The 21129-nt window shown below is 48.4% G+C and overlaps 1 protein-coding gene across 8 annotated transcripts in view; it reads left to right on the top strand.

Annotated features, from left to right (window-relative positions):
- LOC133361111 (discoidin domain-containing receptor 2-like) overlaps positions 1-21129 on the top strand; it is a 104235-nt gene that overhangs the window by 67124 nt on the left and 15982 nt on the right. For all 8 annotated transcript variants that reach the window (XM_061579950.1, XM_061579947.1, XM_061579951.1 and 5 more), the window contains 6 exons: positions 6926-7132; positions 8543-8703; positions 13294-13555; positions 16769-16966; positions 17699-17829; positions 19594-19721. In XM_061579950.1, the coding sequence (XP_061435934.1) occupies positions 6926-7132; positions 8543-8703; positions 13294-13555; positions 16769-16966; positions 17699-17829; positions 19594-19721 (1087 nt within the window). The remainder of the gene's footprint in view (positions 1-6925; positions 7133-8542; positions 8704-13293; positions 13556-16768; positions 16967-17698; positions 17830-19593; positions 19722-21129) is intronic.

The following is a 21129-nucleotide window of genomic DNA, read 5'->3' as shown; positions in this document are numbered from 1 at the left end:
ATGCGTAGGAGGTTTGGCGAGGGGTTTAAAGTCATTATGCCCATGCATTATGCAGGATTAGCAGAATCAAAGGGACGGAGTAAGGTCAGAATTAATAAAGGGAAGGCATGTTAATAATATGGTGTCGCAGCAACTAATATGCTTATTGACTATACCTTGTCATATTATACTGTTTTATTCTACCCACTCAACTGTATAGCACACTGATATATATTCACTATAAAATTACTATACTATATATTACCTTATACATTGTATTAAACATTACACTTTAATACTATTTATTATTATATAATATGTTATACACTATACCATAAACCGTCGCGTGAAAGGTACTAAGAGGAAGCACCGAAATATGTCAATGGGAGAATGGTGATGGGAAACTTGCAGCGGAGCAAAGAATCCATTCCCTGCGGAGTGCATATCAAGAGGAATTTAGCATATTTATGGGAAATGCAGATATGCAATTAGGAGGATTGGCGAGGGGTTTAAAGTCATTATGCCCATGCATTATGCAGGATTATCAGTATCAAAGGGAGGGAGTAAGGTTAGAATTAATAAAGGGAAAGAATGTTAATAATATGGCGCCGCAGCAACTAATATGTTTTTAGACTATACATTGTAATTTTACACTATGTATTATTCTACCCACCCAACTGTATACCACACTGCTGTATATTCACCATACAAATACAATACTATATATTACCTTATACATTGTATTAAACATTACACTTTAATACTGTTTATTATTATATAATATGCTATACACTATACCACTGACCGTCGCGTGAAAGGCACCAAGAGGAAGCAACGAAATATGTCAATGGGAGTGGTGACAGGAAGCCCGCAGCGGAGCAAAGAACCCACTCCCCGCGGAGAATACAAGATATATAGTCAATGTCAGCGAGTGGAACGCGGCCCGAAAGTCACCGTAAACGTGGACACAATCAGTTAAGATCCGAAATGGTTTATTACGTCCTTCCAATGATTGCTAAGCCGGAATCCATCTTCTCGGTTGAAATTGTCTCTGTGTTTGTATATGTGGATTGCCTCGTGAACGAATCTCTCATGGTAGCCAGATGGCTTGCAGAGAACCTCTGTCTTGGAGAAGTCAATATCATGTTAACCCACTGAATTGTAACAGTGATCTGCCACGGCTGAGGTGTTTGTCCTACCATGTTTCAAGTCTGCTTAATGTTCACGGGTGCGGTCAGAGACATGTCGTTTGGTTTCTCCAATGTAACTGCTACCACAGAGGAAACTTAGTTTGTAGACGCCAGGGTACTGTATGTCTGGAACCACATCTTTTACAGACGGGACCAGATCACGGATTTTATGTACTGTGTTGAATCGGACCTGGATCTTGTGTTTTATCAGGATTTTGGAGATCTTTTTTGTGACCCCAGCAATGTAGGGTAAGGTGATGGTCTTGAGAGGCTCCTCAACAGGATCCTTCTTGATGGTTGGAGTGATGGCCTTGCGGATTGTGTAGTCGGAATAACCATTAGCCTTAAGAGCTTGGCGTACGTGTTTGAGTTCACTGGCAATGTGTTCCTGGTCGGAAATGCATTGGGCTCTATGGTATAGAGTCTTGATGAGGGAATTCTTCTGGGATGGATGGTGGTGGGAATCCGATTTTAGATAAGCATCCGTGAAGTATGTATTGGTTAAGCAGTGTCCCCCCCTGGTGAGACACTGCTTAACCAATACATTCTTCACCTGGAATTGAACTTTCTACAAGCAAACTGAGGGCACCCCAATGGGCTCCCCCTTATCTCCAGTTGTAGCCAACGTCTTCATGGAGAAATTTGACACTGACGCCATCCAGTCTGCCACTCTACGCCCGACTTTATGGAAGAGGTACGTAGATGACACTTTTGTTATCTGGCCACATGGCCAGCCTGCTCTAGACCAATTTCTCGACCACATCAATTCCATACACCCAGCCATCAGATTCACCATGGAAGTCTAATAAGATGGCAAGCTACCTTTTTTGGATGTCCTAATTAAAAGGAGACCTGATGGTTCAATGAGCCATTCTGTCTACAGGAAAGCCATCCATACGGAAGCTTACCTAAAACTGGATTCCCACCACCATCCATCCCAGAAGAATTCCCTCATCAAGACTCTATACCATAGAGCCCAATGCATTTCCGACCAGGAACACATTGCCAGTGAACTCAAACATGTACGCCAAGCTCTTAAGGCTAATGGTTACTCCGACTACACAATCCGCAAAGCCATCACTCCAACCATCAAGAAGGATCCTGTTGAGGAGCCTCACCTTACCCTACATTGCTGGGGTCACAAAAAAGATCTCCAAAATCCTGATTAAACACAAGATCCAGGTCCGATTCAACACAGTACATAAAATCCGTGATCTGGTCCCGTCTGTAAAATATGTGGTTCCAGACATACAGTACCCTGGCGTCTACAAACTAAGTTGCCTCTGTGGTAGCAGTTACATTGGAGAAACCAAACGACATGTCTCGGACCGCATCCGTGAACATAAAGCAGACTTGAAACAAGGTAGGAAAAACACCTCAGCCGTGGCAGATCACTGTTACAATTCAGTGGGTTCACATGATATTGACTTCTCCAAGACAGAGGTTCTCTGCAAGCCATCTGGCTACCATGAGAGATTCGTTCATGAGGCGATCCACATATACAAACACAGAGACAATTTCAACCGAGAAGATGGATTCCGTCTTAGCAATCATTGGAAGGACGTAATAAACCATTTCGGATCTTAACTGATTGTGTCCACGTTTACGGTGACTTTCGGGCCGCGTTCCACTCGCTGACATTGACTATATATCCTGTATTCTCCGCGGGGAGTGGGTTCTTTGCTCCGCTGCGGGCTTCCTGCCACCACTCCCATTGACATATTTCGGTGCTTCCTCTTGGTGCCTTTCACACGACGGTCAGTGGTATAGTGTATAGCATATTGTATAATAATAAATAGTATTAAAGTGTAATGTTTAATACAATGTATAAGGTAATATATAGTATCATAATTGTATGGTGAATATACAGCAGTGTGGTATACAGTTGGGTGGGTAGAATAATACATAGTGTAATATTACAATGTATAGTCTAAAAACATATTAGTTGCTGCGGCGCCATATTATTAACATTCTTTCCCTTTATTAATTCTAACCTTACTCCCTCCCTTTGATACTGCTAATCCTGCATAATGCATGGGCATAATGACTTTAAACCCCTCGCCAATCCTCCTAATCGCATATCTGCATTTCCCATAAGTATGCTAAATTCCTCTTGATATGCACTCCGCAGGGAATGGATTTTTTGCTCCGCTGCAAGCTTCCTACCACCATTCTCCCATTGACATATTTCATTGCTTCCTCTTAGTACCTTTCACGCGACAGTTTATGGTATAGTGTATAACATATTATATTATAATAAATAGTATTAAAGTGTAATGTTTAATACAATGTATAAGGTAATATATAGTATCGTAATTTTATAGTGAATATATAGCAGTGTGCTATATAGTTGAGTGGGTAGAATAAAACATAGTGTAATATGACAAGGTATAGTCAATAAGCATATTAGTTGCTGCGACATCATATTATTAACATTCCTTCCCTTTATTAATTCTGACCTTGCTCCCTCCCTTTGATTCTGCTAATCCTGCATAATGCATGGGCATAATGACTTTAAACCCCTCGCCAAACCTCCTACGCATTTCACAAGTAGTGCTAATCGCATATCTGCATTTCCCATACATATGCTAAATTACTCTTGATATGTAAATCATTTTGTCAAGACGCTCTTTGCTCCTCCATCCCAGCATAAATAGTCGCTCCAAGCCTGGAGCGTGCCATTCAGACTCTGTCTACTTGACGGACCTGTTCTCCACCTGAGGACGGCTGCTTGCGTTGTGGCCGAAACGTCGTGAGAATTATTTTATCATGTTTTATTTTTATTATTTTATTACTTCCCTTCTACGTGACTTTACCGAAAGATCCAAGAAGATGAATCCCTGCAGTCACGAAAGCTTTTAATCGAAATTTGAGAGAGTAGAGAGTTTCCCATACCTGGGCAGTTTGCTCATGACTGGCTCCAGTTTGACAGCAGAGGTCTCATATTCTTAGGTTTTTTCGGTGAAGTCACGTAGGTTAAAAAATAAAATTAATAAAAGTAAAATAAAATAAAAATCACGACGTTTCGGAGGCAACACAAGCTTCCCTCTTCAGGTGGAACCGTCACAGCACGACAGCTGTATCAAGTAAATGAGAGATTACAGGAGATACCACTCCGTATTTATAATGGTTGAGGGGGGGAAGGGCCAAGAATGGCCCACTTTTTATTATTATGGTAAGGTGCGGCTTGAGACTATGAATAGACTGCATAACAAAAGACAGAGCCTTTATTATGGAGAGGTTCGGTTTGTGACTACGCCTCGCCAAGTGTGAAAAAAGAAAGCTAAACCTGGTAGAAAGCTAAAACATGGTAAAACAAAACTGGCTGTCTATCAGTAACCTGTAATAGTTTTCTGTCAAATAAGATGGTCCAAATAAGTGTAGTTAAATCTTTTTTGCATGGTTAATCACATCTTTCCAATGATTACTCAGTTTGTAACCATCATCACGGTTGAAATTATGTCTGTGTTTGTGATGTAACTACACTTATTTGGACCATCTTATTTGACAGAAAACTATTACAGGTTACTGATAGACAGCCAGTTTTGTTTTACCATGTTTTAGCTTTCTACCAGGTTTAGCTTTCTTTTTTCACACTTGGCGAGGCGTAGTCACAAACCGAACCTCTCCATAATAAAGGCTCTGTCTTTTGTTATGCAGTCTATTCATAGTCTCAAGCCGCACCTTACCATAATAATAAAAAGTGGGCCATTCTTGCCCCCCCCCCCTCAACCATTATATATACGGAGTGGTATCTTCTGTAATCTCTCATTTAATACAGCTGTCAGTTCAACCTGAAGACGGAAGCTTGTGTTGCCTCTGAAACGTCGTGATTTTTATTTTATTTTACTTTTATTAAATTTTATTTTTTACCTACGTGACTTTACCGAAAAAACCTAAGAATATGAATCCTTGCAGTCACGAAAGCTTCAAATCTAGCAGAGGTCTCACTCCGAATCAGTCGAGCGGCATTATATTTTCATCAGTTGCGTAACGCTGTGTGGAAGCTACCTGGACTTCTCGTCCACAGTCATTCCTTCCATTCTCTATGCTTGCGAAACGTGGAACCCCCAAACTGAACATCTTTGCCGGTTAGAAACATTTAGGCTGACCTGCCTACGATCCATCCTGGGTTTAACCAGGCTTGATTGTGTGAGGAGCTCACAAATCCTTGAAAGATCTGGTCAAAGTCCCATCGGTGAGCTCCTCCGGCAGGCAAGGCTGCGTTGGCTGGCTCATGTAGCCCGCATGCCAAATCACTGCATGCCTAAACAGCTTTAGTTTGGCCGGATCGGGGAGGCTTAACGGTCACGGCACGGGCTAGAGAAGAGATGAAGTGATGTGGTACAGGAGGAAGTGGACCTGAGTGGACTTGCCGATAACTGGTACCAGTGGTGTCAAGATCAGCCTCTATGGAGGAGGCTAGTGAAGGACGCTACTGGGCAGTTGGAGGCAGTCTCCCTCCAACAACAACGGAGGGCAGAGGAGCGATGCTCACAACAACGAGTGTAGCGCCGGGTAGCTAAAGCACGGCAAGTTGGCACAGTAGGGGGCACAGGTGATGCATCAGCCAGTCATCTCAGTCAGTTGACCCTTGGCATCTGGGTCTACTCCATGACCTCGTGTCAGCGGGCATTCGACACTTCCCCGTGCCTCAACGTGCAAATAGTCTGGCACAAACGTTGTGGTGACGTCACCACCACTTAGTGGCGAATGGCGGTTGTTCTTGAGTGAGTGGATAGATGAGTGGGTGAGTGAGTGGGCGAATGACTGGGTGGGCGAGTGATTGAGTGAGTGGGTGAATAAGTGTGTGAGTGGATGAGTTACTGTGTGGGTGAATTAATGAGTGGATAAGTGACTGGGTGGGTGAGTAAATGGGTGGGAAAGTGGGTGAGTGACTGGGAGGGTGAGTGAGTGGATAGATGAGTGGGCGAGTGACTGGGTAGGCGAGTGAGTGGGTGAGTGGATGAGTGTGTGGGTGACTGGGTGGGACAAGTGAATGTGAGTGGTTCACCATTGGAACCTCCTTTGCCAGTAGCAAAGTATGATCGTTGTTTTTTTTACCCTTTCATCTGGCAACGAAACTGATACCTTTTTTTACAAGGAGTCATGTTTGCATTGACCACAATACCTGCGGTCGGAATGCAAATAAAATGCACAACTCTGATAATGTATGCACTGTTCAGTTTCGTTGCCAGATAAAAGGGTAAAAAAACAATTATTGAGCGAGTGGTTACGTAAGTTGTTGAGTCGGTGATTGACTGGACAGTCGAATGTATGGGGGAGTGACTGGGTGGGTATATGAGTGGATAGGTGAGAGTGATTGGGTTGGTGAGTGAGTGGGTGAGTAACTTGTTGAGTGAGTGGGTCAGTAACTGGGTGGGTGACCGAGTGAATGGGTTGGTGAGTGAGTGGGTGAGTGAGTGGGTGAGTGAGTATGTGATTGAGAGGGTGATGGGTGAGTGAGTGGGTTACTGGGTGAGTAACGAGGTAGGTGGGTGAATGACTGAGTGAGTGACTGGGTTGGTGAGTGACTGGGTGAGTAACTGGGTGTGGGAGGGTGCGGGCAAGCAATTGATGACGCACGTGAAGAGGTAGGAGGCTTGTGGGGAGGCGTTCATCCAGCAGCGGATTGACCCTGGCCACCTGTGAAAGCGCTCACCCCGTGCCCCAACCCTCCTCCCAACACCTTCCCCCCACCCTCCCCCCTCACCGTCCCCATCCCTCCCTCCTCCATCCCCGGGTTCTCCACTCAGAGCCAGGGCCGGACGGAAAATCGGAAGGCCCAGAGGCCCCCTCCGAGACGTCGGCCATCCCTGGGCAACGCGGCCTCCCCGGGCCGGCTGCTCGCACTGTCGGCAAGACCACGGGGAAGGGGGTGACTTCGATGAGCTCAGCCACGACCTCGTCGTCGTCATCATCATCATTGTCATCGTCTATACCGCCAGCAGCTACAGCCGCGGGTGAGACAAGATGCTGCCAGGGTCAGAAGTCGCGCTCCTGTAACCAAAAATCGCAACGGATTCGGCAACTTAAAAAAAAGACACCGTGCGGATTGACAACTTATTTCCCTGGGAATCGCCCAGTCATTGTGTCTTCCGCTTGCCGAACGAGCACATCGCAAGGTCGCACTCATCACACACTCACCCGCAAAGTTATTGCCACGAATGACCCACAATTACCTTCCGAAATTAGGAAGCCACTGGGAGCTATGACACTTTTAAATCGTCATCTAGATTTAAAAACTGCTTGCTGTTGTGTTTAAGTTGTCCCCCGCCCGCCGCCCACCGTGCACCTCCCGATTAGCCACGGTTGGCTACGTATGGTGCAAAAGAAGTACAACATACACGCAACAGATTATTGGGGGTAGTGCTGTTAATAAGTTAAACAATTTTAATTTTACCAGATATCGGCCCACTGAGCTATACGGCTCATTTTTAGAAGTGACCTGGCCACCACAAATGATAGCTCAACGAAGTGGCTTAACATGATCGTGTGGAAATTTATAGCAGTCAAATACTCTAAACGCGTGATGTTGATTCTAAATGTGGAGGGGAAAACCGGAGGACCCGTAGAAAAATCCACATTGAAAGAGAGAGAGGCACGCAAAAGGTGGCGCATTGATTAGCGCCCTACGCTAGGATCCCAGCGACCCGTGTTTGGGTGTTTAGTCCCTCGCCTGGTATACAGGAGGGTGTGGGTTCGATCCCGACCGTAACAATGCATGCTGTATATTTTGAGTTTACATGTTCTCCCCGTGATTGCGTGGATTTTTCTCCGAGTCCTCCGGTTTTTCCCTCCACATTTATAAACACGCGTTCAGAGTATTTGGCTGCTCTAAATTTCAATGTGATGATGAGCCACTCCGTTGAGCTATCATTTGCGATAGCCAGATCAATTCAGAAAAAAAGCTACGTAGCAGCTCAGTGGGGCCTTGCCTGGTAAGAATATAAATTGTAAATTGTGCTGGCGAGCACCTATTTAACCCTTTCCTGTGTCCCAGGAATACACAAGTCACAGGGTGTGCGTCCCCGTTCACCGCCGAATCTCGGAACGCTCGAGCGGCTCGGCGTACATTTTATTTAGAGGCGTAGTAGTAGTAGCAGCGCAGAGAACCATAGCAGCACGACCGCCATAACTTGACGGTAGCTGGTGCCAACAACTGTGCCACACGCTACTCCCGAATGGCCTTGTGGGGAAGACTCGGTGTGCCGATTAAAGTTATTTAATAAAAAAAATGTCTTCCCGTTCCGATCACGATGACGTACACATGCACGTTCGCGAACGTCACCGTGCACGCACGCACGTCATCGTGAACGGAATCAGAAGTAAAACTGACAACGTATGCTCTGCCCTCCTCTCCCCTCCACCAGGGCCCCCAAGAGGAAGGGCCCTTGAGCCAGGGCCCCTGGAGACCCCTTCATCGGGGGGCACGGGGGCCCTGGTCGCATCCCTGGTGGTCATCATCGTCGTCCTCATCGCCATCATCGCCCTCATGCTATGGAGGCAGCACTGGAAGAAGGTCCTGCGAATGGTGAGAGAGAGCTGGTCTCCGTCCATGTGTCTGTGTGTGTATGTCTTTGTTGTTGTGTGTGCCTGCGTGTCCCTGTGTGTTTATTTGCCTGTGTGTTTTTGTCTTTGTGTGCCTGTGTGTATGTGCGTGTGTGCCTGTGTGCGTGCGTGCATGTGTGTGTGAGAGCGGTAGTGTAGCAGTTAGCACGCTGCACTACGAACCCGGTGACCCGAGTTCGATTCCCACACCAGTGACGATTATCTGAACCAGTCAAGGGCATCCCCCAGGTTAACTCAGCATCAAATGAGTACCTGGTCCAGTGTGGAAACATCAACACTGGGGAGACAAAGGCTGCCAGGCATGGTGCTGCCAACCCACCTCGTGTGCTGTGTCAGCCTTAATAGGCGTTCGCTAATGGCGCTTGCCCCAACAGTCTGTTAAAAGCTATACGGGGGCTCTTTGTTTTTGTGGAGGAGCAATGCTCGCAACAATGAGCGTAGCGCCAGGCGGGTAAAATACATAAAATTGGAACAGTGGGAAGCACAGGTGGTGCGATGATTAGCAGCGTGCTAACCACTGCGCCACCACTCCCCACATAGCGAATTACACAGGAAATGTAAGAAGCATTGGGCAAAAACATTCCAATGCTGAGCAATTCCCTGCAACAAATCACTCAATTTGGACCACAGACAGCAGCAACATCGCTCCCTACTGCATGGGCAGCATTCTCCTGACCGAGAGTCTATTGTGTAATGTGTCGTGTATAGTGTAGTGTATAGTAGTGTATAGTGTAGTATTAATGTATGTTTAACTTCTTTCACACCGTACGTAGCAAACCGTGCTAATCAGAGGTGAGGGGGAAGGACAACAAACTACCCACAAACAGCAGTTCTAAAGAAATGAGTTTTCCATTTAGTATCGTAGTGTTGTGTATTGTAGTGTATAGTAGTCTATAGTGTAGTGTGTGTGTAGTGTATAGTTGTGTATAGTAGTGTATAGTGCAGTGTATACTAGTGTAGTGTATAGTGTAATGTGTAGTGTATAGGGTAGTGTATAGTCATGTATAGTGTGTAGTGTAGTGTATAGTATTGTATCGTGTAGTATGAACGTATGGTGAACTTATTCGTACCATACGTAGCCAACCGTGCTAATCAGAGGTGCCAGAGGGAAGGACAACAAACTACACACAACAAGAAGCCGTTCTAAAAAAACGAGTTTGTCAATGTGTAGTGGGTCCAATACAAAATATGGGTACATAACACAAAGGGGTAATGGCCCCTTGCACCCAATACCCTTAGGAGGTAGCCCCTCCGGACTAATGTGCCCTCACTCTGGTTATAGCGCTAACCCTATACTGTTCTGAACCCGACCATAGCCAGGAGTTTGGGTTCTGCCCACTGGGCTCTTCTCTTCAGGGTGGCTCTTCAGGTTTTCAGGTCTTCAGGTAGACGAGGACTGCCAGACCCGTTCAGGGGTCAGGCTTTTATACTCGCTCCAGAGTCTCTCCGCCCCGAGCCACACCTTCCTTCTGGAACTCTCTCGGGGGCCCTGGAACATGACGGCATCCCCCCAGCCCCCCTCTTGGGGTCTGGGGTCCCTGGTGGCCCAAGGGCCCGACTCATCCCACCTAGCCTGTCTACCACTCCCTGTTGACACATGCCCGCTACTGCAGGTAAGGGTCAATGGTGAATATCCATACAGTAAAGTAACGTAGGTATAAAATAAAATAAATTAAATCACGACGTTTCGGGCGCAACAAAAGCGTCCGTCATCAGGTGGGACAACCACAGCAAGAAACAATTGCTGAAGTGGGAAAAAGGGCTGCTGTAACAAGAGGCTATGTAGGTAAGAGAGGGGGGGAGGAGAGAGAGGGGGGGGTTGCTGCAAGCTAGAGGGATTATGGGGCGAACAAGGCATGAGCACGACAAAATGCGGGGGGGGGGGGGGGGGGGGGGAGAAGTGAGCGGGGCTGGGAGTGGGAGGCTGAAGAAACTGGAGATGCGGATATGAAGGCAACACCATAAAGCAGTTAAGGTTTTACCTGATTAATAACATCCTTCCAATGATTGCTCAATTTGTATCCATCTTCTCGGTTGAAGTTATGTCTATGTTTATATATCTGGATGGCTTCATGAACAAACCTTTGATAGTTGCCCGAAGGTTTGCAGAGTACCTTGGTCTCGGAAAAACAACAATATCATGAGAGCCCTCAGCGTTATAGCAATGGTCAGCAACGGTGGAGGTATTAGTTCTGCCGTATTTCAGATCTGACTTGTGCTCGTGAACACGGTCCGAGATATGTCGTTTCGTTTCCCCAATGTAACACCCACCACATGTGCAATTTAGTTTGTAGACTCCATGATATTGCATGTCAGGAATGACATCCTTCACAGCTGGGATTAGATAACGGATTTTGTGTACTATACTGAATCAGACCTGAATCTTGTGTTTGTTTAAGATTTTGGAAATATTTTTGGTAACGCCTGCTATAGGTATGGTAACATGATGGGTTTGATCGGCGTCTCAGGGGGTTGTTTCTCCCTGGTTGGAGCAACAGCTATGCGAATAATGCGGTCCGAGTACCCATTCATCTTGAGGGCCTAGTGTACGTGTTCCAGTTCACTGGTTAGGTGGTGTTGGTGAGAAATGCAGTGGGCCCTATGGTGTAGTGTTTTGATGAGGGAATTCTTCTGTGCTGGATGGTGGTGAGAATCAGGTTTCAGATAGGAATCTGTGTGGGTGGCTTTCCTATAGACAGTGTCCCAACGAGCCATCATGTCTCTTCTCAAACATAACATCCAGGAATGGTAGCTTACCATCCTTCTCCACTTCCATGGTGATGAGAAATTGGTTCAATGCAGGCAGGGCATGTGGCCAAATGACGAAAGTGTCATCTACATATCTCTTCCACAAGGAAGGATGTAGGGTGGATGTCTGGATGGCATCTGTTTCAAATTTCTCATGAAAATATTCGCTATCACTGGTGATAAGGGGGAACCCATATGGGTACCTTCATTTTGTTTGTAGAAAATGCCATTCCAGGTGAAGTAAGTGTTGGTAAGGCAGTGCCTAACCAGAGTAGGAACATCAGGGTTCAGTCCATGTTGGACTACATCTTCAATTATTGCTAAGGTGTCAGGCACATGAACCTTGGTGAACAGAGAAACTACATCAAAGCTGACAAGAAAATAATCTGGGGACAGTGAAATACCCTTGATTAGAGAGACCAGGTGAGCTGAGTTATGTACTTCTAAGGTAGTCTTGCCAGTGAATGGAAGCAAGGTATCAGACAGAAAACGGGCCAGTTTGTAGGTAGGTGAGTTGATAGTGGAAACGATGGGCCGAAGTGGAGTGCCTTCTTTATGGATCTTAGGAGGACCATATAATCTAGGTGGTCTAGTAGCAGAATATTTTAGGAAGAGCCGTTTGACTGGTTCGATTAGAGAAGTCGAACTGGTAATGATATAGTTGGTTTTTGTAGTCAGGCTGTTAGTAGAATCTTTGTTGATTTTGGTGTAGCTGCTATTATTAAGAAGGTCCTGGATTTTGTTGTTGTCCCACCTGATGACGGACGCTTGTGTTGCGCCCGAAACGTCGTGATTTAATTTATTTTATTTTATACCTACGTGACTTTCCCGAAAGAACCAAAGAGTATGGATCCCTGCAGTCACGAAAACTTCAAATCTAGATAGAATATACATACAGCCTAACAATGGCACTCCAAATGTAGATGGTGATTTAAAAGTGGCATCACAGCTCCCAGTGGCTTCCTAACATCGGAAGGGGAAGAGGCGTTCCAGACGGCCACAAAAAGCTCCGCGCGATGACGAAGATGTTGATGTGGTGACCAACGCCGTCTTTTGTTCGACGGCCGAGCCAAAAGCCGCCGCTGCTGTTGCTGCTGCTACTGTTGTTGTTGCTGTTGCTGCTGCTGTTGTTGTTGCTGTTGCTGCTGTTGTTACTGTTGTTGCTGCTGTTGTTGTTGTTGTTGATGTTGTTGTTGCTGCTGTTGCTGTTGTTGCTGCTGCTGCTGTTGTTGCTGCTGCTGTTGCTGTTGTTGCTGTTGTTGTTGTTGCTGCTGCTGTTGTTGTTGTTGCTGCTGTTGCTGTTGTTGCTGCTGCTGTTGCTGTTGTTGCTGCTGCTGTTGCTGTTGTTGCTGCTGATGTTGTTGCTGCTGCTGTTGCTGTTGTTGTTGCTGTTGCTGCTGTTGCTGCTGCTGCCGTTGCTGCCGTTGCTGCTGCTGTTGTTGCTGCTGCTGTTGTTGCTGCTGCTGTTGCTGCTGTTGCTGGTGCTGCTGTTGCTGCTGCTGCTGTTGTTGCTGCTGCTGCTGTTGTTGCTGCTGCTGCTGTTGTTGCTGCTGCTGTTGTTGCTGCTGCTGTTGTTGCTGCTGCTACCGTTGCTGCCGTTGCTGCTGCTGCTGTTGTTGCTGCTGTTGTTGTTGTTCCTGTTGTTGCTGCTACTGCTGCTGTTGTTGCTGCTGTTGCTGCTGCGAGGATGATGGGAGTGTCGCATGACGACGACACTTTACGCTCCTTGACGCGACCGGCGAGGGTATCCAGGGCTCATTCAAGGGGCTGCCCTGCCACCTCCGTCTGTGCCGCCCTCTCCCAGGTCACCCATCGGCGTCTGAGCGACAACCTCATCACCGTCTCGCTGTCGGGGCCGCATGACACCGCCCTCATCGGGAACCCTCGCCCCAACGCCTACGAGGGGTCCGCCGAGGATGGGGGGCCGGCGGAGGGGCGGGCAGGGGGCTACTGCCGTGTGTCCCCCGTGGACTTCTCCTGGACTTCCTCCTCTGGGCGCCGCCTCCCTTCGCCGCTGGCACGACGAAAACTCCCGGAGCTCCCGCAGAGCGCGGAGGACGCGGCCGGTAATTGCGGAGCCGAGCTTGCACGCATGTGCGCACATGCACATGCACATACACACATGCACATACGCACACATGCACACATGCACACACACACGTAAACACGCGCACACACAACAACACCAACAACCACCATTCACCACTACATGGCAGTGATGTTACCACGGTGCTTGTGCCAGGCTATGCGTACATTAAGGCCACGTGAAGTGTCGAACGCCCGCTGGCAGGAAGTCACGGTGCAGACCCAGGTGCCATGGTCTACTGACTGAGATGACTGGCCGATACACCACCTGTGTTTCCTACTGTGCCAACTTGCTGTGTCATGGACATCTTCTCTACTCTAGCCCATGCCACACCCATTTAGCCTCCTCTATCTGGCTGAACAAAAGCTGTTTAGGCATGCAGTGGCTGGGCATGCGGGCTACATGACCCAGCAAATGCAGCCTTGCCTGCCGGACGAGATCACCGATGGGACTTTGTCCAGATCTTTCAAGGATTTGGGAGCTCCTCACACAATTCAGCCTGGTTAAACCCAGAATGGATTGTAAGCAGGCCAGCCTAAATATTTCTAACCAGCGAAGATGTTCAATTTGGGGGGTTCATGTTTCGCAAGCGTAGAGAAGGGAGGGCATGACCATGGCCGAGAAGACCTGAAGCTTCGTGTGGAGCAACAGACCAGGGAGCTTCAACACAGCAACGTTACGCAACCGATGAAAAGATAATGCCACTCGACTGATTCGGTGTGAGACCTCTGCTGTCAAACCGGAGCCTATCATGACCACACTGCCCAGGTATGGGAAACTCTCCACTCTCTCCACAGCAGCAGCGCCTCCAACTCCTCCTCCGAGTGAGCAGCAATTCCCAGATCATGGGCATACATAATATCGTTGAGCAATAGGAACCATCCCTTGGCCGCACCCGGGCATCGATCAGCCTCCCATTGTATCTGTACAAGATGGAAATGCCTCTGGTACAGCTGTTGAAGGCTTCACGAACTACGTGATCTAAATGGATGTCAAATAATGTGGGAGCCAGAGGACATCCCTGTCGCACCCCAAGGTGAACAGGGGTGGCTCTGACCCCGGCCACGTAGTGTTACCCGGGCCCGCTCACCATCATGAATGTCCTTAATAATCGTGAGCAGAGGGTCAGGGACTCTGAAAGCATGAAGAACATCCCAGAGCCCAGGCCTATTGATGGTATCATAGGCCTTGACCAGGTCAATAAAGCAGAGATGCAGGTCTTGCTGGAATTCCCTACACCTCTGCTGTAGCAGATGTACAGAAAATATGGCATCTGTGCAGGAGCGCCCGTTCCTGAAACCGCATTGGGGCTCCGCAAGCCTCTTCTCAGTGTGCCTGGCAAAGCGATGTTGAATAATCCTTGCCAGGACCTTTCCCGGCACACTGAGGACGGAGATGCCCCTGTAGTTGTTACAGTCTGGGTGGTCCCCCGTCTTAAAGAGGGGTGGACCACCAGGACATCCTTCCAATCCTGCGGATTGTTATTATGATGTCATGTAGGGCAGTCTGTGCACAAACGCCACCCTCCCTCAGCAATTGGCTTGGGAGATCATCTCTGCCCGGTGCCTTTCCTGGTCTCAGACTCTGGATTGCCTTCAGTACTTCCTCATGCACACACACACACGCACACGCACAGAGGGCTCTCCACCCACCAAAGACTCTTTGTCTTTCATGGTTATGGTAGTGGTGGTGATGGTGGTAATAGTGGTAAAGGTGGTGATGGTTGTGGTATTAGTGGCGATCGTGGTGGTGATGATGGTGATGGCAGTAGTGGTGATGATGGTGGTGGTAATGGTGGTGATGGTGGTAATAGTGGTGATGGTGGTGATAATGGTGTTGATGGTAGTGGTGGTGATGATGGCAGTGGTGGTTATAATGGTGGTGGCAATGGTGGTAAAGGTGGTGGTAATAGTGGTGATGGTGGTTACAATGGCTATGATAGTGGTGGTGGTGATGATGGTGTAGTGCGCTGCGCCACAAACCCGGCGACTCGAGTTTGATTCCCCTTGATGGCCAAAACCAGTAACGATTATCTGAACCGGTCCGGGGCCTCCCCTAGGTCGATTCAGCCTAAAATTAGTATCTTGTGCGGTGTGTAGTAACATCGTCGCTGGGGAAATAACGGCGGCCGGGCGTGGTGCTGGCCACCCACCCTCTCGTGTGCTGTGCCAGCCTTCATAGGTCCTGCTATGCGCTAACAGCACTTGGCCAAACAGTCTGTTAAGGCTAGACGGGGGATCTTTGTCTTTAATGATGATGGTGGTGATGGTTGTGGTGGTGGTGGTGATAATGGTCGTGATGTTAGCGGTGATGATGACGGTAGTGGTGATGGTGATTATAGTGGTGGTGATGGTGTTTGTCACACCGTCTACAGGAGGTGGTGATGGTGGTGATGGTGTCTGTCACTCCTGTAGAGGTGTTACGGAGGGGGTGTTGTAGAGTTGTTACGGATGGGAAACAAACACACTGGGCGTGACTATGTCTGTACGCGAGGAGGTGCTTACAGCGACGACGTCCGCACTGTTCAGCCTGGGGGGCTGACACGGAGCTGGGATCCCCCGCGGCCCCACCCCTCAGTGGGGGAGTTGATATATGAGGCGGTGAGCCAGAGGGCTCGGGGCAGTGTTCAGCTTTAACCAGTGAAGAAAGAAGATCTGCTAGATAGGCCCTGGGACTCCCCTGGATTGCTGTCCTTCTCAGGGCCAACCAGGCAGAGCCAGTGGCGTGGCCCCGAGAGCCCAGAGCCGATGCTCTTATCAGAGCCGGTCTGGGGATTCAGGGTGCCGTAATCCCAGCTTAACCAGGGCTGGGTTAGCTAGCCTCCCCTAGCCCGGTAGTGGAGGACCTAGGAGTAGGCTAGCTGTGAGATAGTGTTGATCTCCCAGTTAGACTGGTGAAGGGGCCGATACCCCTTCAAGTGTTGTACATCCCGGCCTGTTCTGTACTTTGTACTTAATAAATAAGTGGGCCTCCAACTACGTCGTCCAAGTCTCCTTGAACCACACTACACTCCTACAGGAAGTGGCAATGGTGGTGATGGTGTCTTTCACTCCTACAGGAAGTGGCAATGGTGGTGATGGTGGTGATGGTGTCTGTCACTCCTCCTACAGGCGGTAGTGATGGTGGTGATGGTGTCTGTCACTCCTACAGGAGGTGATGATGGTGGTGAAGGTATCTGTCACTCCTCCTACAGGTGGTGGCGACGGTGGTGATGGTGGCTATGCTGAGCCTGACCTCACGAAGGCCGCCCCACGGCACGGCCGTGGTGCCGGTGACGGTGGTGATGGTGCCGGCACTGATGGGGGTGACGTGTTTCCCCGATCTGGCGCCCGCGTGCCGGCGCTGGACAGTGTTCCGCCGTATGCCGAGGCCGTCATCGTGTCCACTGGAGGTGGTAGACAGAGATGCACACACGCAGACATACACGCGCACGCACGCGCACACACGCGCACATACGCGCGCGCACACACGCGCACACACGCATACACACATGCACACACACACATATGCGCACACACACACGTACGCACACACACGCACATGCATGTACGCACCCACGCTCGCTCGCTCACTAACCCACCCAACTCTTCACTGTATGTATTTTTTACTTATTTTGCACCGCATATAGCCAACTATGCTAACCGGAGGTGCGACAGAAGGACAACAAACTAAACACCTTGACTCACTGACCCATTCTCTCACACAATCAACCACTCACTCACCCACTTGTCTATCCACTCTCCCACACACTCAAGTACCCACTCACCCAGTCACCCACTCACCTTCCCACCATCTCACTCACCTATCCACTCTCTCACACACTCAACCACCTACTCACCCACTCACCCACTCACCTACCCACCTTCTCACTCACTCACCTATCCACTCTCTCACACACTCAACCACCTACTTACCCACTCACCTATCCACTCTCTCACACACTCAACCACCTACTCACCCACTCACCTTCCCACCATCTCACTCACCCACTCACCTATCCACTCTCTCACACACTCAACCACCTACTCGCCCAATCACCTACCCACCATCTCACTCACCCGCTCACATACCCACCATCTCACTCACCCACTCGCTAACTCTCCCCCCCCCCCCCTACCAACAGTGACCCTGCCTGGTGCAGGGTGGGACGGGGTCTACGCCGTCCCCGTGGGGGGCAGCTGCGGCCCCCCCACCGAGTTTCCACGCCACTGCCTCAAGTTCCGTGAGAAGCTGGGAGAGGGGCAATTCGGAGAGGTGAGGCAGCTTCCTCCACCACCACTACAACCACCACGACCACTACAACCACCACCACTACCACCACTATTACCACCACCATCACAACCACGGCGGCCACTACCACCCCCACGACCACCATCACTACAACCACCACTACAACCACTACAACCACCACCACTATAACCACCACTATAACCACCACCACTGCCACGACAACCACCACTACAATCACCACAACCACCACCAATACAACTACCAAGACCACCATCACCACTACAACTACCAGCACAACCACCACCACGAATACAACCACCATTGTGATGACAACCACCACCACTACAACGACCACCACTACCACCACTACAACTACCACCACGACAGCCACTACCACCAGCACCACCACCACTACAACCACCACCACTACAACCACCACCACTACAACCACCACCACAAACACCATCACAACTACCGCCACCACCACCATTACCACTACCACCAGTAATGGTGGTAATAGTCGTGGTAGTGGTAGTAGTGGTAGTAGTAGTAGTCGTGGATTGTAGTAGTAGTAGTAATGGTAGTAGTAGTCGTGGTAGGAGTAGTGGTAGTAGTGGTGGTAGCAGTGGTAGTAGTAGTGGTAGCAGTGGTAGTAGTAGTGGTGGTAGTAGTAGTAGTAGTGGTGGTAGTAGTAGTAGTAGTGGTGGTAGTAGTAGTGGTAGTAGTGGTAGTAGTAGTGGTGGTAGTAGTAGTAGTAGTGGTAGTAGTAGTGGTAGTAGTGGTAGTAGTAGTGGTAGTAGTGGTAGTATTAGTCGTGATAGTTGTGGTAGTTGGTAGTAGTAGTAGTGGTGGTAGTAGTGGTGGTAGTAGTGGTAGTGGTAGTCGTGCTAGTAGTGGTGGTAGTAGTTGAAGTAGTGGTGCTACTACAGGCGGCCTCCGCACCTATGACCGAACTGGTTCCTGGACGGCGGCCGCGAGGGGAGCCGTTGTAAGTCAAACCATCATCTCCCATAGGCTCAATGTTATACATTGTGGTTCTGTTCCAGGAAACCCGTTAAATATCATAACAATACTAAAATTGACCACTAAAATAACACGAACAAACATTTATTGTAACTTAACATAACTTAACATAACAAACGTTTATTAAGTAAAAACAAACACATTTGAAAATCCTTAAGTAATTTTATGCACATTTCCACTTCTCAGACGTAGCAGCGAAAGGCAAAACGTTTCAGACTTTGAAGAAAATTGACAAAAAAGTGACGAGCGTTGCCTGAGAGATGCCGCTGTATTCGCTCTCAATGCCGCTGCAGACTATCCGGCTAAACTCTCCATGCGCATACAGCGGAAGAACAAAGCAGCGCCACCAGGCGGCGAGTCTGCGCATGACATATCGCCTGTACACTACACTACACACTACACTATATACTACACTACTATACACTACTATACCCTACACTACTATACACTACATACAACACTTATATACACTACACTAATATACACTACACTATACACTTCACTATACACTACACTAGGAGTCTACACATGATATGCGCATGACATGCCCAGACTTCTAGTCCCTCGGTGGTGGCTGGTTGTGGTGGTTGTTTGTGATGGTGGTTGTGGTGGCTGTTTGTGGTGGTTGTAGTGGTTGTGGTGGTGGTTGTAGTGGTTGTGGTGGTTGTAGTGGTTGTGGTGATGGTGGCTGTTTGTGGTGGTTGTAGTGGTTGTGGTGGTGGTTGTAGTGGTTGTGGTTGTGGTGGCTATTTGTGGTGGTTGTAGGTCCACCTGTGTGAAGTGGAGGGCATGGACCCAGACACGAGTGCGGCTCTTGGGCTCTGTTCATCCAATGGAAAGCCGGCGCTGGTCGCGGTCAAAACCCTGCACCCCGACGCATCCCAAAATGCCAAGTAAGTGAGAGGGAGAGAATGAGAGAGAGGGAGAGAGTCGGAGAGAGAGAGATAGAGGGATAAAGAGTTAAAGAGAGTGTGTGAGAGTGCATACAGTGAGGGAAAAAGTATTTGATCCCCTGCTGATTTTGTACGTTTGCCCACTGACGAAGAAATGATCAGTCTATAATTTTAATGGTAGGTTTATTTGAACAGTGAGAGACAGAATAACAACAACAAAATCCAGAAAAACGAATGTCAAAAATGTTATAAATTGATTTGCATTTTAATGAGGGAAATAAGTATTTGACCCCTCTGCAAACATGACTTAGTACTTTGTGGCAAAACCCTTGTTGGAAATCACAGAGGTCAGACGTTTATTGTAGTTGGCCACCAGGTTTGCACACATCTCAGGAGGGATTTTGTCCCACTCCTCTTTGCAGATCTTCTCCAAGTCATTAAGGTTTCGAGGCTGAAGTTTGGCAACTCGAACCTTCAGCTCCCTCCACAGATTTTCTATGGGATTAAGGTCTGGAGACTGGCTAGGCCACTCCAGGACCTTAATGTTCTTCTTCTTGAGCCACTCCTTTGTTGCCTTGGCCGTGTGTTTTGGGTCATTGTCATGCTGGAATACCCATCCACGACCCATTTTCAATGCCCTGGTTGAGGGAAGGAGGTTCTCACCCAAGATTTGACAGTACATGGCCCCGTCTATCGTCCCTTTGATATATACACATACACACAAACACATACACACACATACACACACATACATACACACAGACATACACATACACACAAACACACACATACACACAAAAACATAGACAATACACACACACATACATGCAGACACACAGACAGACACATAACACACATACATACACACACATACATACACATAAACACATCCACAGACGTACATACACACATACATACAGACACGCAGACATACACATAAACACATACAAAAAAACCCACATACATACACACACACATACACACAAACACATACACACACATACATACACACATGCATACAGACACACAGACATACACAAACATATACACACATACACATGACCCGGCTTCGCCCGGGACTTGGATCCACCACGCCCGGCCGCCTTTGTCTCCCCAGTGCCGATGTTAATACGCCACACCAGTTACTCGTTTGAGGCTGAGTCGACCTAGGGGAGGTTCAAATAATCGTCACCGGTGGTGGCCGTGAGCGGGAATCGAACTCGGTTCGCCAGGTTGGTAGCGCAGCGTAGCGTTAAGCACTACACCCACCGCTCCTCACACACCACACACGCACAGACACACACACAGACACACGCAGACACACACAGACAGACACAGACAGACACACACACACACAGACACACAGACAGCACGCTAAGCACTACACTACCGCTCCCCACACACCACA

Source organism: Lethenteron reissneri, chromosome 71 (genome assembly GCF_015708825.2).
Source record: "Lethenteron reissneri isolate LAM-NWPU_2019-01 chromosome 71, ASM1570882v1, whole genome shotgun sequence".
NCBI lineage: Eukaryota > Metazoa > Chordata > Hyperoartia > Petromyzontiformes > Petromyzontidae > Lethenteron > Lethenteron reissneri.
This window is presented reverse-complemented; position numbering and strand designations above follow the sequence as displayed.